We start from the raw sequence: 20,734 nt of genomic DNA, 5'->3' as shown, positions 1-20,734 counted from the left end.
CTGGGCCCCCTGGGCGGCGGGGCGGCCGCGCTCAATGGCAGCGCGGCGGCGGGCGCCGAGCAGGAGGCGCGCTGCAAGCGCGACGCGCCCTGCGAGGCGCTCCAGCGGAACGTGTGCCTGGGCTCGCCGCTGCCCTACGCCGCCACCTCCACGCTCCTGGCCGGCGACTCCGGCTCGCAGGCGGAGGCGCACGACAAGCTGCTGCTCTGGTCCGGTAAGCGGCGGGGCGGGGGGGGCGAGCGGGGCTTCGTCGCCGAAGGGGGCGCACAACAAAGCGGGGCTGTCGCAGGCTGCTCGGCCGGGTCTCCTCTGAGCGGCGTCCACGGACCGGGGCCCGGCTTTGGGGAGGCACAGGGGGGCGGCCCGAGTTGGCGGGGACACGTCTGGGCACTCGCGCACGGGTGCGGGGCGTTCGCGCGAGACGCATGGCCGTCCCAAGGTCGTTGGCACGGTGCCCCGGGGGCGGGGGCTGCGTTTGGGGGCCCCCCTAGAACGTGGCGTGCGCCGTGGACGCCTCGCCGGTTGCAAGTGGAGCGGGAGTGGACGCGTCGCGCACAAGGACCGCTGCGCCCAGCGGGATCGGCCTGGTCACGGTGTGGGCGAGGGGGACGGGGCAGGGGTGCCATCTGGGCTGGGGCAGCGCCTGGCCCGGGTCGGCCCGGGGCAGAGGTGGAGGAGCTGCGGAGCGCCCCGTGTTGTCACCTGTCGCCCCCAGCTGAAACTGCTCCCACGGCCCAGCCTGGGGGCTGGCAGAGCCCTGGACAGTCTGGAAGGGGCCCCTCAGCGCATCGGGCTGACGGTGTAACCAAGACCCGCCAAGGCCCGCTTCACCCGGTGGAAGCTTGTGCCACGCTCAGGCACCATCAGGCGGAAGGCCTCCAGCTCCCAGCTTGCAAGGATGGCTCAGACGGCCCCTAAATGTGGCCCCGAAGGAGCCCGCAGGAGGACGAGCGCAGCCCCTCCTTGCGAAGCCCAGGCTCAGCTGGAAGGTGCCCCCGATCGGAGATGAGCAGCCCCACGGCGGCTCAGCCCCAGAATCTCTTCTTGGCAACTCTTTCTCCCAGAATGTGTCGGGGGTAAACAACAGGAGGATCAGCTCTGTGCATGTGCAGAGTACATTTCCCAGGGGCCCAGACCAGTTGCTTGAGATGGCTTGGATAGCTGACCTCTCCATTGGCACAGCTGCCCAGAAAGGGTACCTTGCCCACATGCCCGGTGTGAGATCGCCGTGCCTGTGGCATCGGGGGGGGCACAGTTCCTGTGGGCCGTGTCCAGCCGGTGGCCACTCGGGCTCTGAGCTCCTTGCCACACGTGCTGCCGCGACACCAGATCCTTCCCCCTGCATTTGTCTTTGACTCTGGAGCCTCGAGAATCTCCTCGTTCGGCTTGGTGGCCACTTTCCAGCAGTCTGAATCCTGGCCGTGCCTTGACTGGCAGGTCTGCTGCCTGGGGATGGTGGGAGCTGCAGCCCAGCACATCGGGGGAGGGCGCCTTGGTCTTTGGAGGTGGGCTAAAGCGCCTCCTGCCAGAGCATGGCTTCAAGAGGGCCGAGGCTGTGTGGGCAGCGGGAACCACCCCCCCCCGGCCTGGGCAAGAGGGCGGCTGAGCTGGGTGCGGAAAAGCAGGGGCTACTTGCTCTCCTCTTGGGAAGACAAGGGACAATTGTCCCCATCCATTCTCGGGACATGCCTTCTCCGAGGTTCCGTAGTGTCTGGTCCTCCCAGACCCTGTTGGACTTCAGCTCCCCTCATTTGTAGTCATTGGCCCTGCCGGGGATGATGCCCCTTGGAGTCCAGTCACATCTGGAGGCTGCAGGTTGCCCGTTCCATGGTAAAGGCAAAGAAAAGTGCGTAGCCATGAGCTCGGTCTTGATCCACAGTCAGAGCGCATCCAAATGAATTGTCCAACCGCACTTTTTCCGGGACCCCTCCTGCTCTACCTGCACAGGTGTGTGCTGCCCTGGATGTGACACGTGCGCTGGGAACCGATTTTTCCCTGGAGAGGGTCTCAGTGGCCGCCGTCTTGGAGAGTGCGCAGGCCTTTTAGAACATTTCCGGCTGCACCTCAAGCTGAGCTGTGTGTGGCCAAGGCTGGAAAAGCTCTACCTCTTGCTCCACCTGCCCGCTCACTCCCACCCCTCAGCCCCCGTTCTCTTCCAGCCACGCAGGCACGTGGAGTGGCTCAGCCCATCGTGCTGTGGGACGGTGGCGGCCGGCGGGAATACGTCACAGCGCCTGCCTGCAAATCGAAGAGCGCGAAAGGGCCTGGCTTGCCTCGCATTTGTGCGCATGAGAAAGAAGCCACATTCTGTGGTGTCCGTGTGTGTTTCGAAGCATGAATGGCAGGCATCCTTAGAACGCGGGAATTAGATCCTTCTGGCAGGAGCAAACGCTGCTGGCATTCTGACACGGTGCTGGTGGACACTTCCCTGCGCATTAAACACCCCCCCCCCCCCCCACACACACACCTGGGAAGGTGGCATATTGCAGAGCAGAGTCCCGGCTGATGGGCTCTGTTTCGCAGAACACCCCGGGCCATGTGGATCCTGGGGCTTTCCTAGGAAGCAGCTGTGCTCCAGGGGTGGAACCCAGCGCTTCTTCTCGAAATCCCCTACCCTTAAGCTGAGGAAAAGAAGCAACATGGAGGCAGAAGGTGTGTCCAGCCGGATATTGGCTTGGGCGAGGTGGCCATCTTTCAACCTTGCCCCTGTGCCTTCAGGGCAGTGACCGGTTGCACCCACCAGGGTAGCCATTTTGTGCGAGTGCCAGCAACACTTTCAAAACTCTAAATATGCCCTGATGGATAGATAACATCCGCTAACCAGGATCTTAGGTATCTGATGCCCTGGCAGGTTTCTTGTTTTTGACTGGCGAATTAATTGTCGATGTTTCCAGTGGTGTTTAAACACCCCGGTTTCTTAACTTTCAGATGAGATCAGTAACAAAATGCAAGCAGTTTTAAAAAGCAAGTTTCTAGCTCTCATGGGCTGCCGAGACTGAAGAGGGGTCTTACTCACCGCCGGTTATCCTGCCTCGTTGCTTCCAGGCCTGCGAAATGCCCCTCGCTGCTGGGACGTGATCCAGCCCCTCCTCTGTGCCGTGTACATGCCCAAGTGTGAGGACGGCAAGGTGGAGCTGCCCAGCCAGACCCTGTGCCAGGCCACTCGGGGGCCCTGCACCATCGTCGAGCGCGAGAGGGGCTGGCCAGACTTCCTCCGGTGCACCACGGACCGCTTCCCCGAAGGCTGCCCGGTAAGCGAGTGCTTCTGCGGCGTGTCGACACACCAGCGGGCAAGATACCAGGCCTGGCTGTGGCCCCGGGGAAGAGGCAAGGTTCGGCTGCGCCCAAACGCCATCAGTCTGCACGGGAAGGACGCGTTCCCACATGCGCCGAGAGGCCTGTTTGTGCGTCTAGCCTGGGACGGCTCCTCACCAGGCGTCATGAAGGTCCCTGGGAGAATGTGGGGTGTCGCCGCTTCGTGGCCTTCTCCATATGAAGGGGCGCAGGGAACGCCTTGCATGCAGAAAGCAAGGGTGTCAGGGAGAAGGCCGACGTGCCGACGTTCCTCCTCTAGCAGCCTTCCCACAATGGGGCGCCCTCCAGTTGTGCTGGAGGCGAGTGCCAGTCCGCCACGGCGGGAGCGAGCCCCACTGTGGGACGGTTGTCCTAGGAACAGCTCTGGGGTTAGCGAAGAATTACGGCAGTGCGCGCAGAGCGTCCGCGATGATGCGCCCTGCGCATGGCGGCAGCCACAGCTTTGCCTCTCCCTTGCTCACACAGAACGAGGTGCAGAATATCCGGTTCAACAGCTCGGGGCAGTGCGAGCCGCCCCTGGTCCAGACAGACAACTCCAAGAGCTGGTACGAGGACGTGGAGGGGTGCGGCATCCAGTGCCAGAACCCCCTCTTCACGGAGAAGGAGCACCGCGAGATGCACGTCTATATCGCCGCTTTCAGCTCCGTCACTCTGTTCTGCACTTTCTTCACGCTGGTAAGCCAAATGGTGCGGTGGGGGGATGAGCAGGGAGGAGAAGGCCAGGGTGGGGTTCAAGCAGCCCGAGAACCCACACTCGGGGTGACGGAAGGGCGGGTGGTCGTGCTGTCCGAACCCAAGCAAGATCGCAAACTGTGGTAAATAACCTACACCTCACAGCCCAGCAACAGACCGTGATTCCCTTCATGGTTTGTTCAAGGTCAACAAGCCATGGCTTGTTGGTGAACCTGGGTTCAGACGACACGGCAGCTTATGCTTCAGCAACAGCCTACGATTTAATGACCGCGCAGGCTCAACCCTTGAGTGAGGGTTATCATCGTGTTGTCTGAACCCACGTACTACATCCCAGAGGAACGTTAATCCTCAGAACAACCCTGCTCGGAATGGAGGGGGCCGAAAGCTTTGTGGTGTTCTGGTCTGGATTACCCCCGTCTGGAGCTCCCTGGCCGCAGAGGGCAGCCTCCATCGCCCAGGCCGGCAGGCTGGGAGGCCGGGGCTGGCTAGAGGTTCTGCAAGCGCGGGAAACCGTGTTCGGGCGGCAGGCCCGTGTCGTGTGACCCGAGCCCGTGTCGCAACGGGGCCAGCCCAGACTTCTGGGCAGCCCAGACGAGTGTCGGTGGCAAGAGACCTCTGGACAGGCGTGCGGGCCAGATCCTGCAGGTGCCTTGGGCGTGTGGGCCTGATCCTGCAAGCGTGGCTGGGACGCACGGCAAGGCCTTTTCCGTGGCTGCCACTTTGCAGGACACGTTTGTCTCACCTGCATCTGTGCAAGAGAGAACGGTCAAGATGGTTTCCGAGGCAGCTCTCTGGTTCAGCCAGCCTTCCCGAACCTGGTGCTCGCCAGATGTGCCGGCTTCAGCTCCCTTCCTCCCCGGCAAGCTCGCATCGGGGGGGCACCACGCTGGGAGAGCTGTGGCAGGCCCTCTGTTTTTAAAACGCTGCTTTCCTTGCCTCGCTGTGCCTTTCCACGTTCTTTCGTGACGCATCTCCTGAAGGGAAGCGGGGGGCGGGGGGGGAGCCCCCTTGGGGCTGCCTTGCCCTGCCTGTGGGCGCTCTGACTCCGTTGCGCCTCCCCCCCAGGCCACCTTCGTCGCCGACTGGAAGAACTCGAACCGCTACCCGGCCGTCATCCTCTTCTACGTGAACGCCTGCTTCTTCATGGGCAGCATCGGCTGGCTGGCCCAGTTCATGGACGGCGCCCGCCGCGAAATCGTGTGCCGCGCAGACGGGACCATGCGCCTGGGAGAGCCGACGTATGTTCCTCTGGGGCGCCACTGGCGCTCGAGACCACTGAGAGGCCGGGCCAAGGAACGGGGGTCCCTGGGTGCCGCCGGTCTCCCGACTCCCTCAGCCCCCGCTGGCCCAACCACTGGCCGGGGCCGATGGGAGCCCGAGAGCTCTCCTGGGCTGGGAGAAGCCCGCCCTGAGCTTTTCCCCTGACACGCTGGCTTTCTCAGAGCGGGGACTGGACTTGATCCTGGCACGGAGGAGCCACACCAGGCCTCCCCCCACCCTCTGCCGTCCACCACAGCTGGACCACCGCAGCAAGACGTGGCCACGTGCCACGGGGGCAGGGTGTTCCATGTTCAGCTGCACATGCGGCCTTGAACAAGCCCTCCAGCAAAAGCCGCTCTGCGCTTCATTCCGAAAACGGTGCCAAGCCCCTCCGTTTCCACTCCTTGAGATTTGGGGTGGGGAACAGTTTTCGGTTGGGAGGCTGCTCTGGCCCTCATGGAGCTCTTGGGAGGTTGTGCAAACCCACCGAGAAACGCCCCAGGTGAACCTGTGGAAGTGTGTGTGCGCACATGCGCACCTGTTGTGAGGGAGAAGCTCTGGCAAGAGGCGCATTCGGGGTCCCCCCAGATAGACTTTGCTCGCGATGGGGCAACAGGTCTTACCCAGAGGGAGCAGCGCCACCTCTCCCCCCCGAGGCCCTCCCACCTCACCGCAAGCGTTCTGCTCCTCTTCGCAGCTCCAACGAGACGCTTTCTTGCGTGATCATCTTCGTCATCGTCTACTATTCCTTGATGTCGGGCGTCATCTGGTTCGTGATGCTGACCTATGCCTGGCACACCTCTTTCAAGGCGCTGGGCACCACCTACCAGCCGCTGGTGGGCAAGACCTCCTACTTCCACCTGGTGACCTGGTCCATCCCCTTCGTCCTCACCGTCGCCATCTTGGCCGTGGCCCAGGTAACGGGCGGGACGGGCCCGGGCTGTGTGGGGGGGGCGGTTTCTCGTGGCGGAAGGGACCGGTGTTCTTCTCCACACTGTGCGGCGGATGACCACTGTCGGCGAAAGAGACCGTCGCCCTCGGGTTGGAGTGGCCGCACAGAGCCCTTGAGGGAGCGGTGCCTCAGTGCAGAGATGGGGAACCTCCAGCCCAGGAGCCAGGCTTCCATCCGCTCCGGGCCCCCGGCTGGCCCTCGGGGTTTCCCCAGAGGACCGTCCCCATCCCCACTCCGGCCGCAATGCCCCCCAGGGCCGGGCTCTGGGCAGGGAGCGATGGACGCTAAACTTGCAGGCCTCTTGGTTATTTTGGCCTTGCCCGTTCTCCCTCTGGACGCCACTTCCCGCTGGAGCGTCTCCAAGTCCGAATTCTGCCCTGCGGCTGCAAGCGGCTCCCGGGCTCTGTCCCGCGGGCGGCGAGCAGCAGTTGGAGGGCCCGTGCTTCCCCTCTCGCCCTCCCAGGTGGACGGAGACTCGGTCAGCGGCATCTGCTTCGTCGGGTACAAGAACTACCGCTACCGGGCCGGCTTCGTCCTGGCTCCCATCGGCCTGGTGCTGATCGTGGGCGGCTATTTCTTAATCCGAGGTGGGCTTCTCTCCTCGCTCGGGTCTCTGCACCGAAGTGTGGCAAGCAGGGAAGGGGGCGGCTGGGAAAGGAGAAGGGTCTCGTTCTCCCCCAGTCTCGGGCCCCGGGCCGCCGGACTCGCCGCCCAGGGGCCGCTCCTTAGGGGAACCCTGGCACAGGGGTCCAGGTCAGCCCGCCCGAGGAGAGCTGGCAGCAACAGAGTCCCGCTGCCCTCCTTGTCTGCGCACACGCCCTGTGGGGACCCTCTGCTGGCTTAGCCCCTGGAGGCCCATGGGTCGCAGCGGCTAGGGACACAGGACCAGCCATGCTGGATCGGCCGTAGCTGGTTGGGGCATCGGCCCGGGGAGGCCCGGGTGGAGGTCCTCACTCGGCCGTGCAGCTCCCTGGCTGACCTGGGGCCGGTCGCTCCCTCTCAGCCTCGCCTACCTCACAGGGTGGTTGTGAAGATAACGTGGAGAGAGAGCGTCACGTCCGCCCACCACTGCGGACTTCCTGGGGGTCGGGGACATAAGTGTATTGAAGACACAGCGGCGAAGCGAGCACGCTTCGGAGGGCAGTGGGGCGAGTCCCGGAGCCCCTTCTTTGCGCTCCCCCAGGCAGTTCTAAATCGCATGTGAGGTTCGAACGTCAGGTTAGGGCAAGAGCCAGGTGGCCTCCGTGCCGTGCTGGCCGAGCACGATGGGGGGTGTAGTCCCAGCACATCCGGGGGTGCCCAGTCCCTGAAGGTTGTGCAGGCGGCTTTGGCACGCGGTGGTGGGTTTACTTGGAGGGCTGCCTTGCAGAGCAGCACGCAAGCTTGCGGGAAAGGCCCACGGATGCCGCGGACACCGTGTGTGGCAGCGAGCGTGATCAGCCCCTCTCGGAGCAAGAAACACACGCGTCCCAGCGTGACCCAGTTGGCGCTGAGCGGCTCTCCTGGCAGTCCCACTGAGCGCCCGCCTAGAGACATGCCCGCGGGTGTTTTACGAGGCATCTCCCACCTTCTCGCCCTGCAAGGAAAGGAACGGCTGCGGCGTCTGGTGTCGTCTGGCCTGGAAGCCTGGCGAGGGGGGAGACAGGAGGGGGTCGCCTGGCCTGGAGAAGGCGGAGAGCGAGACCTTTCCCTCCCTTTCCCATGATAGTGGGAGCCAGCAGGGTCCTCCCAGGAAGCCGTTTGGCGGGAGACTAACAGATCCAAGGAAGGGTTGTTCGCGCGGTGCAGAGTTCAGCTGCGGCGCTCGGCGGCACGCGAGGGGCTGCTCATGGTCACTGGCTTGTGTTTGGTTTACTAGATTTATGGCCTGCCTGTTTGCTTACAAAGGGGCTTGCGCAGTGCTCTTCTCCGTCTTACCTGCACAACAGTTCTGTGAGGTAGGCCGGGCCGAGGGTCTGCGACTGGACAAACGCAAGGCAGAGACGCCGGCTCATGCTGGCCAGCGGTTTCTGCGCTGCCTCCGGTGCGCACCGGCTGCTGAGGAGCGGGCAGGCAGGGCCCTGCACCCACCCTGCTCGAGCGATCCCCGAGTCTCGCAGGCCGGAACCGCAGCTGTCTGGCTGCCGTGACACCCCTTGGCACAGAGAGGTGTTGGGGCCACGCATCCGACCGCGCTCCCCTTGCCCCGTTGCAGGTGTGATGACGCTGTTCTCCATCAAGAGCAACCACCCCGGGCTGCTGAGTGAGAAAGCTGCCAGCAAAATCAACGAGACGATGCTACGCCTGGGTGAGTGGGCTAGGCCGATCTATCCAGTGGAAGCATTTTGCTTTATCCCTCAGCCAAAAAGGCTTCTCGAGTGGTTTGCATGCTATCAGTAAATCGAGACAGTCCCTGTCCGCAGGTTGCAGTCCGAAAAGACACGACACGCAAGGAAAGGGAATAGGGAGGGAAGAGGAAAAGCAAGTCTTCCAACAGGACTGGTGGAAAGGCTTCTGTCTGCCCTCAGACTGCTGCTACACACCCAGGGGCGCCCCCTGCCAGGACAGCACATGCAGGCCTCTCCCCGCCCTGTGACGCGTTTCTTCCCCTCCCGCGACAGGGATCTTTGGCTTCCTGGCTTTCGGCTTTGTGTTCATCACGTTTGGCTGCCACTTCTACGACTTCTTCAACCAGGCGGAGTGGGAGCGGAGCTTCCGGGAGTTTGTCCTGTAAGTGCGGGGGCGGGGGGCCCTTGGCCTTGTTCTGTGCTGGGCATCAGCCGCAGGATGCTGCAGGATTCTGCAGGGCGTCGAGGGGCAGCTTCCGGGGCCAGCCACCCAGCTCCGGCCGGAGCAGCAGCGCCGAGCTGTGCACAGGGAAGGGGGTGGCTGCCCGAGGGGCCAGGCGCGGAACGGCTCCGGGGCTCCTTCCGCCCGAAGGGCAAACTCCATGGTGGAGAAGCCCCCGGAGCCGCACGGGTCACAGGCAAAGAGGCCGGTGGAGAGGTTTGTGTGGAGCGGGGCCCACACGGCCAGCCATCTTAGCAGGGAGCGCTGGAAAAAAATCCTGCCACTCCGAGGAGAGGCGGGATCGCTGCTCCATCTCCCCAGAGTGCCTGACATGGGATGGCGGGCGCAAGGTGCAGGGAGCCAGATTCCCACTAGCCATCCGGGAAAAATTCCTGGCTGCTGGAGCAGTAGGGCAACAGAACCCATGCCCAAGGGAGGCTGTGGGCTCCCCCACACCAGAGGCATTCTGGGGTGAACTGGGGTCCTGCCACAGCAGGGGGTGGCCCCGGTGGCCCCCTGGCCCCGGTGGCCCCCTGGCCCCTTCCAGCTCTCCTCTTCTAGGATTCTGTCCGAAGGAAGTCCTTTTAGGAAGAGAAGGGTCCTGCAGGGCGCAGCAAGCTCGCTCAGTTCATCTTTGTGGATTAATCCTTGATTACTTGATGAAACATTCCAGTAAACCTGTTCAAATTTGCAGCTGAGCCAAGCAGCTTTTCCCTGTTCTTAACCAGGGGTTCAGGAGCTGAATTTCTCATGGAGGGGAAAAACACTTTTTAAGGCAACATTTCTTATCTATAAAGAGTCTTATATTCAGTCAATCGATCAGTATTTTAAAAGCCATGTCTATCTTTGTTTTTTGATTAAATTGATCTAAGCAATTAATCTGCTTAACACTGGCAGGTTGGAGGGGCAGGGGCTTCTCCATAAAGCCCCCCCCCCACTTGTGGGATGCTTGTCCGGCCCACCGTTCCAGTCTCTCAAGTGGAAGCGGAAGACTTCATGCCCGGCTTGGCCTGTAACTAAGGTCTGGACGGTCTTGAGGGCCAGTGTGAAAACGTCCTTCTCTCTCTCTCATGGTTAGCTTTGACTAGGCTATTGTTCTCTTGTTTTGGCACTGATGTCGAACTCCTTGCAGTTTCACATTCTGTTTTCTGCCATGCGGGGTTGCTCGTAAATTGAGTGTAAAATGTTTAAAAAGTGGAGTATTCATTGGGTTGCTTTGGGGGACCTTTACGAAGAGTTCGTCATCAAGACGATCAGCTCTGCCATCCTGCAAGAGCCACGGTCAGGTCCGGGGTCCCTCGCGCCCCTCGCCGACTCCCCCCGCTCTTGGTCCTCCGCAGGTGCGAGGCGAATGTGACAATCGCCACGCAAAACAACAAGCCGATTCCCGACTGTGAGATCAAGAACCGGCCCAGCCTCTTGGTGGAGAAGATCAACCTCTTTGCCATGTTTGGGACTGGCATCTCCATGAGTACCTGGGTGTGGACCAGGGCCACCCTTCTCATCTGGAAGCGCACCTGGTGCAGGTAGGGGTGGGGACCGCCGGGAGGCCCTGGCCGGCTGTGGGCTGCGGCTCGCGGTGTCCTTGGAACAGGGCAGCCCTGCCCTGCCCTGCTAGTTGTGGGGCAGAGTGACGCACCAGCTCTGCCAGGTTCTCCCGTGCCCCATTCTTGGAGGGCCTGGGCTCCCCACAGCTTGCTTTTAGAGAGGAAGAGGACGTGGACGAAGTCGGGCGCCCTCAGGCCTGGTTTCTGTGTGGCTCTGGACAGGCACGCTGGTTTTTCCTCGAGAATGGGTGTGTGATGGGCAGGGACCTCGCGCCCCGCTTGCAGGCCCCTGGGCGTCCAGGTGTGCCGGTGCTCAGGCGGGCTGCTGTCCTTTCCTCCGGCAGGCTGACGGGCCAAAGCAGCAACGAGCCGAAGAGGATCCGGAAGAGCAGGATGATCGCCAAGGCCTTCTCCAGGCGGAAGGAGCTGCAGCACAACCCCGGCCAGGAGCTGTCGTTCAGCTTGCGCTCCGCCTCGCACGAGGGACCAGTTGGTATGCCTGGGGGGGCACGGGGGTGGGACTGGGCGGCTGCAGCTCCCATATTTCCCAGGTGAGGGCAGCTCCAGCTGGGAACTCTGGGGGCTGCTGTTCTGCGCATCTGGGGGGCTCCAGTTTGAAGAAGCCCTTTCAGGGGTTCAGGACGGGCTGGATTCCAAAAAGCAGCCTCCGGAAAGGACGCGGGCCCCTTCACTGGCAGGCCCAGCTCTGTCCTTGGAGGACGCCTGCGTCCGGAAGCCAGCGTGCTGCAGGCGACCGCCGTTTCGCGAGCTCCATCTTCTCTCCTTCCAGCCGGTTTGCCCTTCGACCTCAACGAGCCGTCGGGAGACGTGTCCTCTGCCTGGGCACAGCACGTGACCAAGATGGTCGCCCGCAGAGGGGCCATCCTGTCGCAGGACGTCTCTGTCACGCCTGTAGCAACGCCCGGTAATGCCTCTGGCTCGGGGGGCTGGGGGAGGGGGTTCTGCGGCCCCCCGGGGATGCCGCTGCAGGGCAGTGCCGTGGCTCTGTCACGGGTCGTGCACCGACTCTCGCTCCCCTGCTGGCCGGAGGGTGGAATCGAGGGCCAGCAGCCCCCCGGGCGGGGGTCCAGCTACGGCCCCTCGTCTTCTGGCCGGGGGAGTCTGGCGGCACGGAGGGCTCCCGGGGATCCAGGCTCCCTCGGCTCCCTCCACACGGGCCCCTGGGCTGGCAGGCAGCCGCGTGCCGAGGGGGGCCCGGCTGGGGGCAGCGAGGCCTGTAGGCCAGGGGTAAGTGCCACAGCTGCGTCGCCCCCAGGCGTTCCCCCTGCCCGAGCCATCCCGCCCCCTATCAGGGGTGTTCCTCTGTTGTATTTTTTGTGGCCGTGGCCCCCGGAGCCCCCCCCCCCATGCCCATAGCGGGGCATCTTCCGTTCTTGGAAACCAGGACAAGCGGCAGGAGAAAATGGCCACGTAACGGCCAGATTCCTGTCCAGGTCTCAGTGGGAAAGGGCAGTGCAGGAGCTGACACGGCCGAGTTCTCCGTTGTTCAAGGAGCTAGTCCTCAGCCCCACATGCTTCCCAAGGCATATCCCACCCCCCTTCTGCTGTCTTTCCCCTGTCAAACCATAAACTGTAAGCTGCGTGGGGCAGAGAGCCTTCCTCCTTTGGTGATGCTGCAAACTGGTGCATACTTCAGTGGCAGCCGCGGCAACATAGTTGTCGATACTGCGATTTAGCGTGTGCTGCCTTCCTGTCAAAACATCCAAGGCAGCTTGAGAGTCAAGACTAAGAATACGTCGTTGCCTAGAAAACGGAAGGAGCAGCACAAGGTCCCGCAAACAGACGCAAAACTCCTGCTCAGACGGCAGCAGTTTGTTCATGTTTCTGACCTGCTCTTTTTCCTATCGAGCAACTCAAGGCGACTTACAGAAGTCTCCTCTCAGTCTTCCCTTCACAACAGCAGCCCTGTGAGGTAGGCCAGACGGAGGCCTGGTCACCCAGTGAGTTCCCCGGCTGGGTGGAGACGAGAACCCCGACCTCCCTCCCTGAGGCACAGCTCCATGTCTTAACCCCGGCCCCACGCTGGACGCAGCCCGGAGCTGACATGCCAGACGGGGCAGAGGCGGGTTCCCCGCGTCCCGGGAGCAGAGGGCCTGCTTTGTAGGCAGGAGGCAAGTCGCCGGCTCCGCGGCAGCATCTCCGGCAGGGCTGGGAAACGGGGCGCCGACGCTGCCAGCCCGTGTCAGGGCTGCAGGGCCCGGCTCAGCCCAGGGCCCCTCCCTGTGAAAGAAGCCCCCCTTTGCGGCCCCGGAAAGTAGCCGCCCTGTCTTTGTCCCCCGTTGGTCCCGCAGTGCCCCCCGAGGAAAGGGCGAGCCTGTGGCTGGTGGAAGGAGAGCTCTCGCCGCGGCGGGAGAAGAGGCTGGGCCGCAAGAAGAAGCGGAGGAGGAAGAAGAAGGAGGTGTGCCCCATGGGGCCGGCCGACGGCGTCCGCGGCACGGACCGCTTCGCCAGCTCCGTCCCCCGCCTGCCCCAGCTCCCCCGGGCCAAGTGCTTCGTGGCCAGTCGCCAGGAGTCCCAGGCGCTGAACGACGTGCTCTCTCCGGGCGCCTTCCCCGGACGGAGGCCGGGCGGCCCCCAGCAGGAAGATGGCTTTCCCTGGGCCCCCCGGGAGCCCCCGGCCGGCTACCGGCACAGCAGCGCCCTGAATCTCGTCAGCCACCCCTTCTGCCCTGATGCCGGGCCCCAGGATGAGCCAGGCCCCCGGAGCGGCCCTTGGCTCTTCCCCGGGCCGCTGCCGCAGCAGGGGGGCCGGTTCCTCCAGCACCCCTCCCGAAGCGCCGCCTCGGCCTCCGTGCTCCTGGGTGGCGGTGGCAGCCCCTACAGGGCGCTGCAGACTCCCGGGAGGAGGGGCGCGCTGCCCCCCATCAGCTCCAGGACCCACCTGATGGATGTGGAGCTGCTCGACCTCGACTCCGACTTCTAGGGCTTTTCCCCCGCGAGGCGCGATCGGGTCCCGGCCGGCCACGCGCTCTTCCAGGGGATGAGGAACCGACGCCGGGCCTCTGCCGCCCTGCAGCCGGAGGCTGAGCCCACCTGAGACGCCTGGACAGAACCGCGGCCTCTGGGCGCCCGGCTCCCCTTCGCACCCCCCCCCGCGCATCCGCTCGCCGCATGCACCGCGCGCATCTCAGGTCACCTCGCGCCCTGCTGGAGAAACGGCACGGCCAGAGTCGCAGGGACGCCGGGCGCACCCTGGTGCGAGGGCCGCGTGGGCCTGTCTGAGTATTTATTGCTTCGCTCGCCAAGAGCCCGGGAGGGTCCTCGGCCATCGGCATCGGGGGAGAGCGAGCCATCTCGCCCCAGCTCCTCCGGAGGAAGCCGCTTCGCGTTTGGCCCGTGACCCCGGAAACTTGAATGCCCAGGCCGGCCACTGCTCCCAGGCGGATCTGGAATCCGCCTCATTCCCTGGTGGGCTTCTGCGGAGGGGGGGCCGCGGTTCTTGCTGGCTGGGGGTGGGGGGCAGATGCCGGTTGTGCGGTTCATGCAAGAGTGAGGAGAGACCTTGCGGGGGCACCTGGCAGATACAGGGCAGGCCTGTCGGCATCGGTTGAGACCGTTTCTTCCAAGCACGACCGGGGACAAAATGTACGGGCAAGGGAGGGCTACCGCTTGCCTCCATCGGCCTGGAAAGTCGCTGTCCCTGCCGCTGCGGCTCGGCAGTCGAGCTCGGGAACACCTGTTTGCACCGAGGGATTTTTGTCTCCCTGGCTAAATCCCACGCAGGATGGAGGGTCAAGCCCTCTTTCCCTGGTTTTGTTCCCCCTTGAAAATTGCGTGTTTGGTGGGGGGGCTGTTTGCTTCAGGGACAGTTTCTTGAGCCTCTGGGGAATCACACTGGGGCTTGCTCATTTGATCTGGGGGGAGCCCCACAGGCCCCGGTCCCGCAGTGCCTGGGTCTCTGCTCTGCCACCGAAGAGGAGCGGAAGGTACCGGGGCCTCTGGACACCAGGCGTGCAGCTGTGCAGAACGGCCTTGAAAGGCAGGAGCCGACTCTGGGAGGAAGAGGAGGCAGGCAGGATGCGGGGAGGTCCCCACTGCAGGCAGCCCAGCTGATCTGCATGTCCCTTCCCGGAAGCGCATCCCTGATCAATCCCTGGGTGGGGAGGGGGCCACACTTGGTTAGCCAGCCTAAAGTCTGGGGCGAGGGGTTCCCAAATGTAGGCTGGCCATTCTAGTTTGAAGGGCTTTAAAGGACCGCATTTTTTAAAAGTTCTTTTGAAAAAATAGTTGAGGTGGGGAAAACGGAGGGGGTGACCCCCACCTGGCCCAAGCCGGGCTGCCGGCGAGGTGCAGCTGGAGCACACGGGAGGCCTGGTCCCAGCATTTGCAAGAAAGCGGGGGGGGGGGGTCTGACAGGCGCGAGGGCCACCTCTCTGCTCGTCACACCCCCTCAGCCGGGGCTGGATCCCACGAGGCCTGGCAGGCCCGCCCTGAGTCCCAGTTGTTCTGTGATGGCAGAGCAGCCGTGGCAGCATTCTCCCGTGAAAGAGCCGGGGGGCTGCGACCGGCCGGGGTGGGCAAGGGCCCGCCTCCACCTGCAGCAGCCTGATGTGCGCATTTCAGCGGGAAGCCATCCTCCTCGAGGGGAGCGCTTAATTTCCTCTGAATGGTCACTTAAACAGCTGGGGGGGGGCACCCGACCCCCTGGAAAGGCCGCAGGCTTAGGGGCCTCTTTGAAATTGCGCTAGGGTTGCGCTGCTTCTGGCACTTTGCTTGCGCTCGCCTGCAAATCCCATCTGCCACAGCACTGCTGATGACCAAGGAGCATGGGAGTCATAGGCCAGAACATCTGGAGGGCCATCTCAAATTCAGACCTGGGGCTGAGCAAGAAGAAAGCTGCTGAGCCACCAGCTGGGAGTCAGACGAAATTAGCGCATTCCTCCGAGCTTCGCTGCAGCGTCTTAAATCCTCCCCTTCTTCCATGATTTGGCTCTTGCAGTGTTTTTGGGGTTGTTTCCGTTTCAGTCCCTGCCTCTTGAACAACCGTGACCTCAGTGGTGGGGCATCGTCCTGTTCTGAGGACATTTTCCGCAGCAAGAATCGGAAGAATTGGGCTCTTCAGAAGAACTACGCATCCCAGCATGCAGTGTGCTCCTGCAGCCCTTGCCACTGCCTGTTGGGAGTTGTAGTCTTGAATGCTGTGGGCTCTCTTCAGCCTTGCCTTATCACGCCCAAGATGGAACAAGCGACCGTGGTATTAATGAGTGAACAGTTACAGGCCTTTGAACAGAATCGCTCTGTTGCGATTGGGGCGCCGGTTTTCCTGTTGTTTTTTAACCTGTCAGTGTATAACGCAAGGGAAGTTTGTTCTGAATAGTATCAAGACTTAGATTTTGTAGTCCTCTCCTAGGAAGCAGTTCTTAAAAGAGATGATCTGGATGAGAGATTCCCCCGCTTGCCGTGCACTTCCAACCCCCTCCCTTGCGTTCTGTTCTCCAAGCGGATTGCTCCAAAGGTTCTGCTAAAAGAGGGAAAGAGAACCGCTAAACACTGCACTGTGCTCTAGTCCTACTTGGAAGTAAGCCCCACTGGTGTCTGATGGACATCACGGAGGGCTGAGCCTGGGAGATTCAGAACTAGCTCCAGAATACACAGTAACACATACGCAAGCGTTGAGTGTTGGTTGTTCTTGAAACATGGGTTGTCCCGTTGCCCGAACCCAGCTCTACTAGCAAACCATGGCTTATTAACCATGGGCAACCCATGAAGAGAACCAATAGTTTGTTGCGCTGTGAACTATGGGCTGTTCACTGATTTGTTAGCTGGATTCAGACAAGATAACCCATGGTTCGACAACCCACACTCTACCCTTGATCGCAGGTTCTCTTGTCTGAACCCAAGCATTTAAAAAGGCTGTCCTCTTGTGGGGGGTTTGTGTGAAGCAGCTTCCTCTGATCAGCACCACTGAGTACTGGGCACTCCGGGTCCCTTTGCTGTGTGGGCATCACGCTCCACCCCCAGGAGCCTTGAAGCTCGGGTGCCGAGTGGAGGGAACAGGAAAGCAGGAAGGGCGGGCATTCTCAAGTCTGCCGCAGTGCCTGAAGGGAGGTGTTTCTAGGGGGCTCCTACCGTGCCCCAAATGGTGGGTCAGTGCGGCTGTCCCAGTTTTGCCAAGGAGGGGCTGAGAGGTAAGATTGCAGCGGAAGCCAGGTGTCATTTCCCAGCTTACGCGCTCAGTGTCAACCTCACTCTCTGCCACTCGGGAAGGATGAGCAAGGAGCTGCAAGGGCTTCGGGTTCAATGGCTCATCGCGGAAGTAGGCTGGGGACAGAGCAGAGCCTCTGGCCAAGCGGCCGAGTGTGGCTGCCTGGCTGACATCCGCTGTGCTGGGGCAGGAGCCAGGGTGGATCGGAAAAGCTGCTGCATGGAAATTGCAGCAAACCTCCGTTTCTCATTGCAGTCGTTTGCAGCAAGCTACAGTTTGTGTAAACCATGGCTTGTTTGCAAAGCCAGGATGTTCAGTCATGGTTGGAGAAGAAATGATGCTTTGCACAAATAATCATTTGGACATACCTGGAAAATTGTGGAACGCTGTAGACCAGATGTGGGGCTTGTCTTGCTCTCTGGGAGGAGTGCCCACGAGCCCCGGTCTTGCTGTGAGCCAGTCCTGTATAAATCCAAGCCATCGTTGTTTCTTGTCTGGCACCCTGTAGGTGTTCTGGACTACAGGTCCCATCGTTCCTTTCCAGCCTGTCCACTCGGCCATGTTCTTTGGGGGTGTTGGCCCCTCTCTGCAGCAAAGTTGCAAACTCAGATTTGGGGAAGGGGCAGAGCGGGTGAAGAGGGGTCTGTTCCCCCAGGCGTGCAGTGGGGTGGCCTGTCGTTTGAGGGCTGCCATGGTGGGGGGCGAGATTAACCTTGCCCAGCACAGTTCCACCCTCGGTGCAAGGCAAAGGGAGGGCTCCAAAGCAAACGCGTTCCTTCCAAACCAAGGCTGGTGCACAGGTCTCTCGCCGCAGCTTCCCCTATTTTTTTAAAATCGGGAATGGCGGGGAGGTGCTTGCAGGACAACTGGCCGAGCAGGTGGACACTCTGGTCTGTGTTTGCCAGGATGGCCGCCTCTGGCCCCCACTTGGGGACAGTCACACCCGCTATAGGGAAGTGGGGTAGCCGCTCGAGGGAGGGGGACTGGAAAGCCGCTCTGCCTAGCCTCCTGACGCCCCAGTCTGGCCTACTGGATTTCAGTAGCAGAAAACCAGTTCCCCACTTTGTATTCAGGTCCCTGCTGGGGGAAGGAAAACACGAAGTATATTTTCAATATGCAGGTGTCAAATAAATATGTACGGTTTTATACTCCAGTTGATTTATGTTTGTATTAAGGCACGTTGGGGGAGGGGGGGAGGAATTGGAGAACATTTTCCATATTTTTGTTCCACAAGTCACACACGGTTTTGGACCCCACTGTAAAAATTCTCAAATGAACACATAAACTTAAGTTGTCGGTCTGGAAATATTTTGCAACGGAGCACTTCAGTGTGTATTAAAAGTACGTGAATGGGGCATCGCTGGAAGTTCAGCATGGCCCACTCCATCGGGTGAATGTCAGAACTCGCACCCTCCAAAGCGGGATGGAGGAGACTCCTCGGGAGCAGGGGAAATGCCGACTCCTCAGCACTCGGCTGGCCAGGGTCGAGTCCAGTGGAGCCCAAGGGTCTCTTGAGCACATGTGGGGAGGGCCAGCCTGGGGCCCAAAAAGCTGCTTTCCAGGGGTGGACCAGGCAGAAGGCCAGGGGTGGGAGCGGAGCCGCAACTTTCCTCTCGGATGCTGGTGCTTAAAGCTCTTAAATCTGATGTGGGAGGATGAGAGAGCGAACACACTCTAAAGGCTTGAGACCACCGGCCATTGGGGGCACAAATGAATATATGTGTGGCCCCACTCCCTGGACCTGGTTTGCACAACCAGCAGAGGGCTCTGTGGGTTGTTTAAGCCAGCAGAGGCTGCGGGGCGTCTGGCAGTCCTTGCCAGCCACGCTGGGTGGTCGCCGCAGCTCCCTGGGGCATCTGTGTGGGGCTGGGTGTGTTGCCGCTGCCGTTAAGCAGTGCTGGCCCACAGTGGCCCACGGGCATCTCCTGCTCACCACCAAGGAGAGGCTGGACATGCACGTGGTAGGCATGTCATGAGCGGAGCCGGTTGGAGCCGGGGGTCAGACTAGATGGCCCAGGAGACCCCCTCTGATTCGTTCTGTTTCTGTTTTTCTATGTTTACAAATGGTGGTGGCATGACCATGTTTTCTAGGGTCTGAGGCAGGTGGACCTGTGGGGCAGAAAGGAAGACGTGCCACCTTTATTTCCCTCCCTCGAGATTGCAGCAACATTGGAGCTTTAAAGTTGCTAGTCCCTATGAGTGTGAAGCTGCATTTGTGCCCATCCGTGCCATGCCAGCAGTGTTCAATAAGGGGGTGGGCGCTGTGACTGCCTTCGACTGAAGTCATGTCGGGTAGCTTTCCCCAACCATGTGGTGTGGGGAGGATGGGAATTGCAGTGGGAGGAAGCAGGGGCTGGCACCCAACAGGGACTGCAAAATGGCAATGCCCCAAAATTGTTACCTGTGTCTCCCGCCCCCCCCCCGCGCATTTTATTTGCAAAGTTTCTGTCAGCAGGTGGCGCTGCAGAGCTGGCTTTGACCGAAAGCGCCCCCTGCGCCTTTCACACGCCCCTTGCGCTCCGGTGGGGCAGGAGCCCGCAGCTACGAGGTGGGGCACAGGTGTTGATCAGCCCTTCAGAGAACGAGCCCTCGTCCTGGATCGGGCCAAGTTCCAGCCAGGCCAGAGCTCTGCTCCTGCCATAGCCAAGCAGCTGCCCCAGAGAGACCCACAAGGATTGCAGCCAACCCCCCCCCCCCACCCATGTTCCCCAGCAACTGGTGCACCGAGGCAGCCATCTCTGACAAACGCTGCATTTGCTGGCTCCACCTTTAGTCACACTTCCAACCGATTTACCCAGAAATGTCGTCAAGTTGCCTGGCCTGTCATTTCCCAGCCCTTGCCCGGATCCCTTTTAAAAGTGGCTGCTAGGCCGGGCATTCTCCAGCCCTAGAGTACAGGGGCTGATCTTAGGGGCATGCCAGATACGTTTGTAGGCGGCCAGCGGTTTTGTATTTGAGCTCTTTAAGAGCTCTGGGATGGATATATCAGGGCCTGGTGATGCTTCCACTGTGTCAGTCAGCTGAGGACTGTGTGTCACCACGGTTTGCTTGCTCCGACTCCCAGGAGGCACCCGCTCCGGCGCGGCATCTTCTGCAACGCGGGCAAATGCAAAGAATTCATTCTGTGCCTCCACCATCTCCTTACGCGGTTCTGCTTTGCTTTCAGGGCCCCCCCGCCACCTTCCAAGGCTAGAGGCTGACAGCCCGGAGCACGGGAGGGGACGGTGGGCTTCCGCGCAGTCCTCGAACCAAGGGGGTGCGCGATCCGAGGGCACCCGCTGCACAGCAGAGGACCTTCCCAGGGAAAGCCAAGCGCCCCTGCACAAGGAGAGTTCTTCCACGGAGGCCGCTCCGTCGCCAGAGGCTTGCACGGGCTTCTCTCGTACGGCATGTGCGAACCGGCTGGCCTGGTGCCGGGCGCACGCGGTCCGCGAGAGCCGCGCACACCTCCACCTGGCCGGGCGGGCCTGCTGCCACCTGCTCGGCCACGCGGGCTGCCTCCTGCTCGCGCTGCCTTAGGCTTCCTCGCCGCACCTGTCCTTGTGCGACCCGCAGCCCGAACGGTGCACGCACCGGGCCCCCTCCCCGGCCCGCGTCCGTGCCCGGCTGGTGTCTCACGGCCCGCAGCGAGACGGTCTCCGGGAGGGGCCCGGATGGACGGCCGCGAGGCCGACGCCGGACAGGGGATCGCGGCGCCCGCGGCGCGCAGGAGGAGAGCCCGGGCCCGGCAACGCAAGCCCTGAAACGCGGGCTCAGGAACGGGTCGAGCCGGCGCGGCCTGGCGGTGAAGCGCTGCCCCGGCTTCCGGCCCTCGCCGGCCGCCCTCGGGCGCGTCGCGAACGCTCTGGCTCGCGGGGCTCCTGCAGGCCGCCTCGGGCCCGCCGGGGGCAGCAAGCGGCGCCCGGGAGCGAGAAGCGCCGCCGCGGGGCCGCAGCCAGGCCGGGCCGGGCGCGGACTACAATCCCCAGCGGCCCCGGGCGGGCCCTCCGCGCGGCGCCTGCCGGGAGCCGTGGTTCCCACGCCAGGCGGGCT

At 62.3% G+C, this 20,734-nt stretch overlaps 1 protein-coding gene across 1 annotated transcript in view; it reads left to right on the top strand.

Moving 5' to 3' along the window:
* SMO (smoothened, frizzled class receptor) overlaps positions 1-13,504 on the top strand; it is an 18,355-nt gene extending 4,851 nt beyond the window's left edge. The window contains exons 2-13 of the mRNA XM_044430532.1: positions 42-214; positions 3,046-3,251; positions 3,781-3,990; positions 5,074-5,246; positions 5,966-6,185; positions 6,684-6,807; positions 8,415-8,507; positions 8,821-8,929; positions 10,330-10,515; positions 10,881-11,029; positions 11,327-11,461; positions 12,849-13,504. Coding sequence (XP_044286467.1) covers positions 42-214; positions 3,046-3,251; positions 3,781-3,990; positions 5,074-5,246; positions 5,966-6,185; positions 6,684-6,807; positions 8,415-8,507; positions 8,821-8,929; positions 10,330-10,515; positions 10,881-11,029; positions 11,327-11,461; positions 12,849-13,480 — 2,410 coding nt within the window. The 3' untranslated portion in view covers positions 13,481-13,504. The remainder of the gene's footprint in view (positions 1-41; positions 215-3,045; positions 3,252-3,780; positions 3,991-5,073; positions 5,247-5,965; positions 6,186-6,683; positions 6,808-8,414; positions 8,508-8,820; positions 8,930-10,329; positions 10,516-10,880; positions 11,030-11,326; positions 11,462-12,848) is intronic.
* Positions 13,505-20,734: the final 7,230 nt, after the last annotated feature.

This window comes from Varanus komodoensis, unplaced genomic scaffold, assembly GCF_004798865.1.
Source record: "Varanus komodoensis strain SLA01 unplaced genomic scaffold, ASM479886v1 scaffold1, whole genome shotgun sequence".
Lineage (NCBI taxonomy): Eukaryota > Metazoa > Chordata > Lepidosauria > Squamata > Varanidae > Varanus > Varanus komodoensis.
This window is presented reverse-complemented; position numbering and strand designations above follow the sequence as displayed.